Source organism: Typopeltis vanoorti, chromosome 11 (assembly GCF_054136105.1).
Source record: "Typopeltis vanoorti isolate ZY-2024b chromosome 11, IOZ_Tvanoo_1.0, whole genome shotgun sequence".
NCBI classification, from domain to species: Eukaryota; Metazoa; Arthropoda; class Arachnida; order Uropygi; family Thelyphonidae; genus Typopeltis; species Typopeltis vanoorti.
The window spans coordinates 55287620-55301006 of record NC_143559.1 but is presented as its reverse complement, the minus strand read 5'-3'; the positions used below and the strand labels follow the sequence as shown (position 1 = coordinate 55301006).

General features: G+C 35.2%; 1 protein-coding gene across 7 annotated transcripts in view; it reads right to left on the bottom strand.

Annotated features, from left to right (window-relative positions):
- The window catches only part of LOC150101595 (uncharacterized), a 427246-nt gene extending 414384 nt beyond the window's left edge, over positions 1-12862 (bottom strand). For all 7 annotated transcript variants that reach the window (XR_016549078.1, XR_016549080.1, XR_016549079.1 and 4 more), the window contains exon 1: positions 12105-12862. Coding sequence is in view for 4 of the 7 variants with exons in the window: in XM_090400964.1 (XP_090257090.1) it covers positions 12105-12695 (591 nt within the window). In the remaining 3 variants the exon portion in view is untranslated. The remainder of the gene's footprint in view (positions 1-12104) is intronic.
- Between the last annotated feature and the right edge of the window lie 525 nt (positions 12863-13387).

Genomic DNA, 13387 nt, shown 5'->3' with positions numbered 1-13387 from the left:
ATAAAAAAGTATGGGGTAATTTAATAAAAAATGTCTCCCACAAAAAAACATTCTAAATATCATAAAGTATTTGTATTTTATTTATAGTAGGCTTAGCTGTTCTTATAGAGGTGAAAGGATTTTTCATCCTGCAAAAATATTCAAATCATTCAGAAAAACCACACACATTAATCTACTTGGCAGGCATACTGGCCTTGTGGCCTTAAGCTGTTTCAGGTGTAATTCAGAGCACCCCAAACCCATTTATATATAGACGGGTATGCATACCATTTATAACTGATTTCATCAGAAGAGCAAATTCAATTAAACTTTGGAACTTCTCTAAATCATTGAGATTATTTCATGAGTTAATTTCTTAGTAAAGAATGCAGCTGTTTTTTAAAAAGAAATACAAATGGCAAACAATAATTTATAAATCAGATTGCATATACAGTTGACCCTTGAAGAATGCAGGTTTGAACTGCATGATCCACTTATACATGGTTTTTTTTATGAATAAATATATTAGAAATTTTTTGCAATTTGCAACGATTTGAAAAAAACTCAGATGAACCGCATAGCTTAGAAATATCGGAAAAATTAAGAATAAGTTAGGTATGTTATGAATGCACAAAATATATGTAGATGTTAGTCCATTTTAATTTACTACCATGAAATATATGCAAATCTATTATAAAAAGTTAAAATTTATCAAAACTTATGCACACAAACACTTATAGATTGTACATGGCCATTTGCAGTCGAGAGAAATGTACATAAACTTAAAGATGCAGTGTTAAATCATAACTGCATAAAATTAACTGTTATTAGTTAAATTAATTAGTATAAAATAAAAATTTTATAATGATTCATTCATTACTGTATAGGCAAGGCTACCACAAAGTAATCGTATCGATTGCACTAGTCTACCATAAAGCATCATATTGCTGCTGCTTCGTTATCAATGCATGAATCGTTATACCAGTAAATAAATATGAATAATTTCTTTTTCACATCATCTTTTCATTTTTGATGTCTAGTATTAGTAATACGTAGGTACTGACAGACATATGATTCATCTTACAAACAGATGATGTAAACTTACAGTATAGTACTGTAAATGTATTTTTACTTCCTTATAATTTTCTTTTTTCTAACTTACTTTATTATAAGAATTATAATATATAATACATACATACCATACAAAATATGTGTCAACTGACTATTTATGTTATCAGTAAGGCTTCCAGTCAACAATAGGCTATTACTAGTTAAGTTTTTGGGTAGTCAAAAGTTATATGTGGATTTTCGAACAATGTGGAGGATCAGCACCCCTAACTCCTGAGTTGTTCAAGGGTCAACTGTATATATATCAGGGGCGAATATTCCAGGTGTGCGGTGCACACCCACAGAATGGTAATATAACCAATATTATATTTTTGCATTTAATCATGTTAAAGACTCCCCTAATTGTTTTCTGGCTTCGTGTGATTCCTAAAATTAAACCTTCACGAAGAGGCAACTTTTTGATGCGTAAACATTGCATCACGATCGCGTTAATAGTCTGGGTGTGCAGTCACATATACTGACACCTTTGATCCCTTTAAACAGACATGCAGATGGTACAGCATGTCAAATTCTTAGCATTCCAGTGGTTTTAAATGGCCCAGATGGCAAGCCAGAGTGTGTGATGAGGCAAATGCACCCAGAAGTCATTAGTGGCTGTGACTGGTTATTGTGAAGCAATTCGACTGAACATTGTCATGTCATGAGTTCATCTGTTTTTACATGCGTAAAGTGTAAACTGACATGTTTGTGACACCGATATAGACAAGTTTTTAATAATTTTTTATGATTTCTATAAATAATTTATACCTTATTGCCCATATTTACAATGGGAAACAGCATTGATGATGTACTGAATGTTCTGTTTTCTGCCAGAGCTTTTGCAGATTGTTTTAGGTTGGAATTAGTGTATAATAAGTAAAACAAGTTAGTTCAGTCTTTCTTTGGTTCAGTCTGGAAAAATATTAATTTCCCAAGTGATTAGGTTTTTCAGATTTCTGTGCATATTATATGGCTGTCTTTAAAAATTGGATCAAAATTTAAATTATCCCTATCTCACTCTAGTATTTGCAATAATAATAATCTGATCTCACCAAAGCGTAAAACCTTTGTGCTTCTTACATAAATGGAGCGCACAAAGCATGACTGTTATTCATTTGACCTTTATGGTTTCCATATATAAAAAAAAAAAAAAAAATTCTTGTATTTCTATATAGGGAGTAGGCGAACCATTTTGACTTTTGGAGACTGAGTGGACAGTTCAATCTCTACTGGTAGCCAATTAGAGATAGCTGGTCCAAGGCTATCACTAATCTAAGTGGCCCCACAGTGAAGAGACAGCACAATATTTTTAATGTCTGAAATAGTGTGGGTTCTATGGTCGATTTTTTTTTTTTGAGTTTGTGGGAATGGAAAACCCAAGTTTCTAGGAGAGAAAACCTGCTTGCTCATGCCAGAGATTGACTAACTCGGGAAGCAGTCGAAAAGAGGCTTAGAAAAAGTTCCTCTAGTCAGACTACTTCCACTGAGTTACACAGGCTCCGGTTTCCATATTTAAAATCATATTAATTGATAATTTAAATCATTCAAACAAAGTTATCCTACAATTAATTGCATTGGACCAATTAAGATGAGTGCTGATGCACTATGTACTCTTAAAACTTTCATACATCAATAAAAATGTAATCATACCGTCAAATTGAAGTGAATTTTGAACTTCAGGTTGTATAAGCCGCACGATAGCACATTCAACCGAAATGGGCACGTGATGCCGCACGAGAGAGAGAGAGAAACACACACACACACACACACACATATGGGAAGTTACTCAGTTAAAAAAGACCATCTTTGTTTAACTGTTGTCAGGGAACTAGGACAAACATTGAATTTCAGTTACTCAAATTCCAAACTCAAATGAACTGAAGATTAGAACAATAGAAATATTATTCGAAGGAAAGTAGAGCTAGCAAAATAATTACAAATACCATGTTGATTTAATGGCATTATCAAGATGAAGACCAAAACTTCGAAATTATAACTGTAAGAAGTAATTAATATTCAAGTAACAGTGATCAGGAAAAGAAAGGAGGGACTAAAGTGGTGATAAGATTCTTATTTAAAGACCATCTAGAATTGCAACTGCAAAAACAAGGCAATTTCAACTAAGAAGCTGACAACTTCAAAATAGGAAACTGAAGACAAACTATTTTGTGTCCAGAGTCCCACAAAAAGTCGAGAAGAAATAGAGAAATTTTTGCATCAAAGAAGGAAGCTGATAAAGAAAAAATAAAATGGTTCTTATGAATGGACTGGGGCTTGACAAAGACTTGTCCACTTGCCTGTGGTGAGTAGATTTTGTCAACTGGCAAGTATCAGCTGACAGAATAAAAGATGTTTTATTTAATAAAAAACTTTCTCAACTTTCTTTTTTTAAATTATAAGAGAACACAGATAAGTAACATAAAACACCATTCTAATAACAAAAATTAATGTTACAAATGATATTTTCCAAAAAAAACCTCAATGTTGGTTTTACTGCTCTTCCTATTGTTTTATTTATCGACTTCTTGTAATGGTTTTCACACAATGGAAATGTTCTACAAACAATGATATGCATCATTAATCACTTTATAGAACTTCTATTAATATATTGGAAAAGTCAAGCCCTAGTCATTACTAATACCATATTCCAACAAAGGATTTGCAACAAGTCACAAAATGAGAACACGAACGAACGAACACACACACACACACAGAGAGAGAGAGAGAAGAAATAGTCTTACTGTTTTATATAGTTGACCGAAATCACACTAATTCAAGATATAAGAGTATACACAAAATTGGAAATAATAAATCCTCAAAATCTGGTTCTGAGTAGAATAAAAATGAATATCATATTGAAAAATGATACTCATTTTTATCCTACTCAAAAGCATATGCAAAACAAAAAACCAAGCATCTTTTAAAGGAGAATAAAATGAAAGAATTTGAAAAAAGAACCAAACCTTGAATACCCAACCACAAAATTTGAAGAAATTGCTGAGGCATGTAGTGAAGTTATAAGGATAGAAACATTAGAATTTCATTGTTTATGAAAAATAATTAAACAAAGTACTTTGTAACCATGTCAACATGTGATATGCCACAAGAGAATGCAGAAAAAAAATGTAAGAAAGCTATGTTTAAAAGCGGCTAAAGAAGTCATGAGAAAAACATACAGGAAGCAAAATATTATCTAGGTATTCAAATGCTTAAAAATAAAGGAAAGACTATAAAAGAATCTGAGATAAAGGCAACATAAAAACTGAAAATAAAGATTTTTTTGGGGCAAGTAAGTGGAACTGTCAGTTCAATGTTGCCAAATGTAAGGTTTTGAGATTTGGTAAGCAACGATGGGATGTGTCAAGTATACACTTGGTGGGGAAACTTTAATAGAAGTAGAGGAGATGAGAGATCTAGGTGTGATGGTAGACAAGAACCTGAAATTCAGGGACCACATTGCACAAGTTGTGAAGACATCACATCAAATAATGGCAATGATGCAGAGAACCCTGACATGCAGAAATAGAGGGGTTATGATTCCATTGTATAAGGCCTCGATCAGGCCTCAGATGGATTATTATGTACAGATTTGGTCGCCAGGTTATCATGGTGACGAGGATATGTTGGAAAGGGTACAGAGAAGATTCACAAAGGAGTCAGTGGTCTTTGGAATGTGGAGTACGAGGACAGATTGAGGGAATGCAAGTTGCAGAGATAGGAGAAAGGGCGGGAGGGATATGATTGAGACATATAAACTGGTCAGGGGTTGTTATCAGGTAGACATGGAAGAGATTTTTCATAGAATTAGAAAGGAAAGTAGAACAAGAGGCCATTGCTGGAAACTGTATAAGGAGGGTGTGAGCAAAGGAGTGAGAAGCAGGTTCTTTGCATGGAGGGTGGTTGGTTAGTGGAATGCATCACTTGAGTGTGTGTTGTGGACACACTGAATCAGTTTAAGACACGGTTGGATAAGACATTGTATGCAATAGTGAGTACCTCCCCCGATGAGTCACTGACCCCATGAAGGTCGGGTATTGATATAATAATAATATTCTGGACATCTCAATAATTACTTTGAAAAACTCTTACATGTGATAAGCAACAACAAAACAACAGGTAGAAAATATTCAGAGAAAAGAAAACCATAATGAGATCTATCCATAGCTTACTCAACATATTCAGTATAATTTCACAACAAATTCATCATTTAAAAAAAAATAATAATAATAATAATTATTATTATTTGTTGTCCAGAGTGAAGCCACAACATCTATTGTACACTTATTCAAAACTTGATACTGTCATTCCAACTCCCCACCCCCAACCCTACATACAGGCAAAAATAATCAAAATGCGAAAATCTAGTTCTCCTATACCAGAATTCAGTGGTGCAAATTTATCATCACTGCTTTCAAAATATACTGATGATGTATATCAACAGTAAAGATTAGTGATTAACAGTAAAGTGAAAAACACATCACTGTAACATTAAAAAAAAAAAAAAATGCTTAGCATACTGCTGACATCCTATTGAAGTTGAAGCAAGGATTCTCATAGTTGCATGAAAATTGGCATTTAAAAATTCTCATAAACTGGGAAATCAGAAATCAGTACCTTGAAACCCTGAAACACAGCTCAGAGACTACTGAAAACCTGTTGGAAAGAAAACTGCAGTGTTGTGCAGTAACACTTCAGTAATATTTACCTGCTTTGCTCATCATTTTATTAAATCTAAAAGTAGGATAAAATTTCAAAGTAAATTCTTAAAAGTTGCTATAATTATCTAAAATCGACAAAAAAAAAATAAAAAAATTATAAATACTGTATGCATTTTTGAAAGAATATATAATTTATGTGCTAATAGGATTTATATGCAAACAATAGATTTCCATACATGAAACAGAAACCCAGTAATGATACTGGGATTCTGATTCACATACAGTCATTCCTCGACTTATCGGGGTTCGGTTCCGTTCCATCTGGCAGGACATTAACAGAGTTACAGGGGTTAGGGACTTAACTGTAATAAGTATACTGTCATTTTAATTTTTAAACCTTATAAAACTGTACTGTCCATTACTGCTACTATAAAACAGGAGAATAATCATCCAAATCTTCCCCTACCATCACATCTTCATTACCTTCCCTATGTGAAGGACCAGGCTGCAGCTCTTCTGGTGTAACCGTTGTTTTTTTGATGAAAATGTCCAATGTGCTTTGCTTATTCATCTTCTATTCATCATAAATTTGTTTATAGCAAACAAACATATCATGTACTTTCCTTTCTACTAATAAGTAGCACCGAACATTGGGGTCCACGTCTTCAGCCATTTTGAGAACATTTCTGCAAGACCCTTCAGTGTCCATTGTTTAACTACCTCTTCTTGTTTCTCTTTTCCCTTTTCCTTTTCTCGTTCTTCCACTTCTGCAGCACATTATTCCTCCAGTTCGACCAATTCTTCATTGGTCAACTCTTCAAGGACACTTTCTATGAGTTGAACTATGTCAACAGTAATAGTGAAGAAACAGCAGGCCTAGCAAACAATCTGAATCACTTCGGCATTCAGATTGTTTGCTAGGCCCGCTATTTCTTCACTCAATTTACAAAGGTCTTCGTTTTTTTTCAAATCTTCCAAAATTGTGCACAAACTTTTTAATGTCTTTTTCCATATGCCATGCATACATTGGAAGTCACTTTCCCAAGTCACAGCAATATTTTTAACAGCATGATAAATATTGAATGCTTTCCAGAATTGCTTGAGTCTGATCATTTCCTTCAATGGCAGAAATGGCTAGTGAAATAATTCTCTGTAGATTCGCCTTAAACACTGCAAGAACTCCCTGATCCATTGGTTGAATCAATGAAGTAGTGTTTGAAGAGAGAAATATGACCTTGATCTTTGGGTAAAGATCACCGATGTAAGGTGGATGACCTGGAGCATTATCTAGAATTAATAAAATTCTAAATTCTACATTTTTTTTCACATAACAGCTTTCCATTTCACTTGCATAACAGTTGATTAAGGTATCCTCAAACAACTTTCGAGTCATAATGAACTGGAAGAGTATGCTTCCTAATGTTTTTGAAGGTTTGTGGATTCTCAATGTGCCATATCACATATGGTTTCAGTTTATATTCAGCCACATACCCCTAAGAGAACCGTAAAATGGTCTTTAAGAGCTTTGAAACTGGGCATAGATTTTAGCTTTTTTGTGGATGAATGTCTGCTCTGGAATATTTTTCCAAAACAAGGAGGTCCCATCCATATGAAATATTTGCTGCGGCAAATAATTTCCTTTCGTAATAATTTTAACCAATTTCTACACAAACTCCTTGGCAGCCTTCTCACTGGCACTTGCAGATTCACCATACATTTTCACATTATGAAATCTCCTGAATGAATCTGCTTGAATCTCATGAACCAACCAAAAGAAGAGTTGAATTCGTAGTTGTAATTGGGCCCTGCTTTCTCCTTCAACATGCTCGAGAGACTTACTGCATTAGCAGTAATGATCCTAGTGCTAAGGAGAATGGGCTCTTAGTTCAGGTCCTCTATCCCTGATGAAAGTAGCTTTTCTATGTCACTGATAGGACCTTGTTGGTCCTTCGTTGCTGTCGTCAATTTAATGGAAGATCATCTCCCTTCACAGCTTCTATGATTTTATCCTTATTTTTCAAAATGGTCATCACTGTAGAATGAGACCATCCAAAGTCACGTGAATCACATTGACAGGTTTACGAGCTTCATGTTGTTTTATAACCTGCACCTTCATTTCAAGATCAATTGCTCGCTTCTTTTTTCTGCGATTCTTCACTAGGTTTTTTGATTGGGCGTGTAGGGGCCATGCTGCACAAAATTTCACAAAATATTAATGATAAATACTTAAATAACCTATTTCTCAAACACAAAATCAACAAAGAAACTGTTGAAGACACGTGCTAGTTACCGACTGCCAAGGGAAGTTGCTGAATGCAATGCTGACACTGTGCATGATGTATTGTTGCTAAATAAAAACCTTTATGCTTCACCTGTATCTTGTTCAAAAGTATAGCTGAAAATGTTAATTATTCCTTTATGGGATCATGGACATATCTTCGAGCGCACGTAAGTCGAGGGATGACTGTATCTGTTTCTGCTTCCCTCCTAGAAAATTTTCGGTTCCTTATTTTCTGTATAAACAGAATTACAATATAAGTTGCTGTATCATTAACACAGATATAATGTACAACCAAAAACTTTCATCAATCTTCTTCCATGGTAATCAAACATTACAGAGAATGAAGTTCCTCAAAGTTATATCAGTTGTTGTGAGTCAGACGTTTAGTGCTCAGATAACTAACCTTACCTTCAAAAGAGGAAAGCCATATATCATCATCATTACATGGGTATCTGCATTAAGTCAAAAGCCTCATTGCAGGAGACCACACATTAAACTATAACAATAGCTATCAACTTTTGCAATATGCAGGTCATTCAGCACTCAACCAATTCTGGCAATCCATTCCACTCATTCACCACTCACTAAGCAAAAAATCTAGTCTGCATACTAGATTTTACCTTACTAACCATGCTCTTACACAACTTCAGGGATTACCTCTCGTTCTTTATCTACTTGTCATGTATTGAAAAATTTCCTTTGTGTCAATAGAGCACCTACAACTTCAACCTATCCTCATTGGGAGCATCCCACATGCCTGTCACCAGTTCAGTCACTCACTCTCTAAATCCTTTCCACCATTTCCTGATCCCAAAGAAATCCAGGTGACCAAATCTGCACGTTGTAATCAAGATGCAGCTGAATTATAGCCTTTTTCAACATCCAAGCCTTTTTCAACATCCAAGTAATCCATTACCAACTTCTGCAATATGCCTTCTGAACTTTGGTTGAACAAGTCCCCAGCCTAATCAATTTCCTGTAATCCAGTACCATCAATGTGATACATATTATACTTTACATTTTGCAACATTAAATTGGCAACTATTGTCCTTCACCCACAATGCCCATTTAACTTCAATCATTCTGCAAGATATCTATCATCTTTACTCCACATGAAAAATATAGCCCTCACACACTTACTCAAGGGCCCTTCCAGTTTTGCCCTGCCAGCAAACTACTGAATAACACTCTTTAAATCTTTCCTTATTTCATTAATATACAAATTTAAAAGTAATGACCCTATTATGAAATCCTGAGGCACTCCACTAGTAACCCTCATTCTCCTAGATTCCACTCCAACATATACTACTTTCTGGTATGTCAGCCATCCCCAAGTTATCAGCTTTATAACCATTCCCATTTGCTCCAACTTTTGTAATATGAAAAAGTATTACAAAAGTTAGAGCAAATGGGTATTCTGTCAAATGTCTCTGCAAAGTCCAGCAGTCATGGTGTAGCTATTTCCTTTATCTAATTCTGCTGTCACTCACTTTATTATAAAATATGAGTAAATTACTAAGGGCAGAACCTACCTTTTACAAAGCTGTGCTATCCCCATAGAGTATCATAATTCTATCCACCTATTCCTGAATTTTACCTTTTAACTTTTATGCTTTATATTTTGCAACATTAAATTGGCAACTATTGTCCTTCACCCACAATGCCCATTTAACTTCTTTTTCTTTATACTCTCTCCACAATGGATTTTTTTTTTTTTTGAAATTCTTGCTTTATATCTGTACTCATCCACTTAAACCCACACTTTGTTTATCCTCCTGACCATGGACATGCAGTCTAATACTGCTTCTCTGAAACAATCCCTGATCACTTCCCATGCACTACTAACATTCTCTTTTTGTAGCATCTCAAGCATGGCACTGCTTCAAGATGCCTCCTTAGTCTGTCATAATTACAAACTTTATAGTTCAACAGAAACAGTTTCTTGAAAGAGAATTCTAATGTTTATCAACCTCCCAGAACAAGAATGCATGGTCACTCTTCCCAGTTGGAGGAAAAGAGTCTTCCTTGGATTTGGATACATATGCTACTATTACCAAATCTAGCACTCTCAAACCCCTGATTCCCTCCATGACATGCTGTTTCAGGTAATTATCACTTAGCAACTGTATAAATTCCACATCCCTTTTCCTCCCTCCAATCTATGTTCCCATAGTTGAAGTCCACTATAATAACTGCTCTTCCTACATTCATGCTAATCTGCTGATGCATGATATCCACATCTTCCAGTGGACTCTTTGGTCTATAGCATCAACCAATACATTTTGACCTATTAGCATTTATCTCACACCAGATAGTTCTCAAATTAACCATCTCATTCACACTTTAAATCCTCTTTTAACTTCTGATTTTGTTTGTTGAAGTTCTTCAGCAATACCCCACCTCCTGTCCCATTCCCTCTATCCTCCCTGAACATACAATACCCGTTAAATGTATTGCTATAACCTTTGCTATAGTGTACTATGACCTTTGCTGTTCTTGCACTAATAAACCAACCAAAATCTTTAAATTCTATCCCTGTAATTACATCATTTTCTGTCAATCAGGTCTCATTGATAACCTATTTTTGTCCAAGTCAAGCTGACCAGTGCCAAAAACTCTTCTCCTTTATTTGTAATACTTCTGGCATGTACTTGAATTTCAACATTGGCTTGGGCCTACAGTTACCCTTTATGTAATTTCATTACCAACCCATTCAGATATGAAACCTGGGAAATTGCATTTGGCATTGCGTAATAATTTCAGTACAAACACACTCGTTTGTCTCATGGCATAGATGAGCTCGCACTTAACTGCACTCCCTGCCCTTCCAATACTTATAGTTTCCTTGATTTTCCACTTCCAATCTCACATTGATCCACTCTCTCTCTCTCTCCAAACATCTAACTCCAAAATCATTCAAATACAATCCATCAGGCATAGTCCTTTCACTCCATACTTCTATAAACTGCACAAGCTTCTTATTGACTCATTCACAATCATGGCCCTTCTAAATTCAGTCCTTTCATACTGAGCCAGCAGACTCACAATCTTACTTTCTCACTCTTCTTTTTTGCTTCTCTCATTGCACTTTCCCACTTTTATTGCTCAGTCCCACTTTTCATTTTTTTCAAACTAAAATTTTTATCTAGGCTTATTTTTGCTGTAGTTATATAAGTTATATAAGCCAAAGTTTTTGTTAAAAACTTAAAAAAAAATCAACATATGCTCTCTTTCCTTGAAAGTTATGTTTGAAAACTTTCGAGGAATGTACAATACAGAAAACAGGTGTCCACTGTGCTTTGCCCAACCAAGCTCTAACAGGCAGGACTATATTAACATTAGTGAAAAGAGTTCAAATATAAAAAATACATTTATTTTTTCCTGTTAGGTTGGAAAGCATGGAGTGACCTTCAGCACCATGGTTAATCAGGTTAAAGAAACAGTGAAAGTAACCGACTGGATTTAATTAACCACACCACCTGATATCAGATCTGCTCACACATTCCTGAATGCTAACAATGTCATTCCTTCCAAATATCTTCATTTTTAATATGATTCTTCCAGTAACACAATCTGTTCACTACCTCTTTCTCGGAATTCTGTGGTCAGTAGACTCTGATTAATGTTTTACATTCAACCCCAACTCTTAGATCCATACAACTAATTGCAGGATACAGTTTTGCTTACTCTTGCCATCTTTGTCCTCAAATAGATGAAATGTTTTATTTGTTCTATAGGTGTTCTCCGTAATAAAGGAAACATGCAAACTTATACTGGATTTATTTAGAAGTATAACATAATCTGCATAAAGTAAAAACTTGAGATTAACATAGCTAAAAGTCAAAATCTGATCCTGACATCCCTATTTTATGTAAACCCAACCTGAACTCAGAAATGCCAAGAAGAGGTTGAAATAAAGTTAATATTAATAATAACGATGGTTAAATTAAAGTTAAATAAAATTTTAAACATTTGTTATAAAATGTTCTCTTACTCATGTTAAAATATACACTTTTCTGTATTAAATAAACACAATACCTATGAATCACTAGTAACTTATAAATTATACATATACTTACATCATTATTCTCAACAGATCCATCTGGTTTTGGCTCTGCATCTTTTGCTGCATCAGTCTGCTGTGAATCTGATGGTGGAGGAGGTGGTGGTGGTGGTGGTGGACCACTACCACTGGCAACTTGAACAGCTCCATAATTTCCAGCTGATGCAGTAGTGTAAGTTCCAGTTACTAATGCTTGTGTAGTAGTTGCAACTGGCTGACTTGTTTGTAAAGTTGTGGTTGTTGCTGGCTGGGTATAGGTTTGACTGGCAGTGCTTGCTGGGGTTGGCTGTTGTCCCACAGTTCCCAATCCCTGTACATTATACTGACCCTGTGTAGTCTGCATTCCACCAGAAGTACTCCAAGTGGTAGGAGTGCCCCATCGCCACTGTTGAAGATTTGGCTGTATACCATACTGACCATACTGACCATAAGCTGCAGTTTGCTGAGTTGGCCACGCTGCTGCAGCTGCAGCAGCAGCAGTACTAGTTGCTACACCAGATATTCCCACTGCTGGAGTAGCTATCGCAGTCGGCGGCAAATAACTTGGCTGATAAGATCCTGTTATGTTCGGTCGGTTGGCACCCCACTGCTGCCAAGTTTGAAACATGACTCCAATACGTACTCTTACCAATACAAATCAGCTACTTATATTGAAAATTATTATAACAGATTATCAGTCGCTCTTTCAAGCATAAAGAATCGATGTATTCTAAATTTCTTACATATTAAAAATGTTAACATTTAAAGTAAAATACCTCACACACACAACGGCCATTTTTCTCGCTCTTTGTTAGTTACGACAACAAGTTTCTTCAATAGAGGGCACCACATTTGCTAACAGAACACCAAATAAATAAATATAAATAAAATGTCAATTGTGCATTTGAAACATTGTCAGCCCAATTCGCAAATATGTACGCCTCATAAAACAAGAAACTAAGTAGTAATAATAATAACATATGTATGCAGTTTTCTACTAACAAATCTAATCTTAGTAACGAAGAATTATTACCTTGTCAATGAATGTGATATAACGTCTCGATAAGGAGAAGGCAGTATTTTCCTCCCCAGAGAATCCAGTTTGAAAAAAAAAGAATGTTAATAATGACTCAATTTTAAAATCCTCCTCCTTAACCGTATGAGGCCCTAGTTCCCGTTACGTTCGTATTAGGTATGGCCTATTACGATTTGAACCCGAGACCGCCTCTAGGATAAGGTGGTTAGCCCTATAAGGTGTTTACTATAAGATAAGGTGTTTACTTATGTCTGTAGATCCGTGTGTTCATGGGGCGGGTTTGC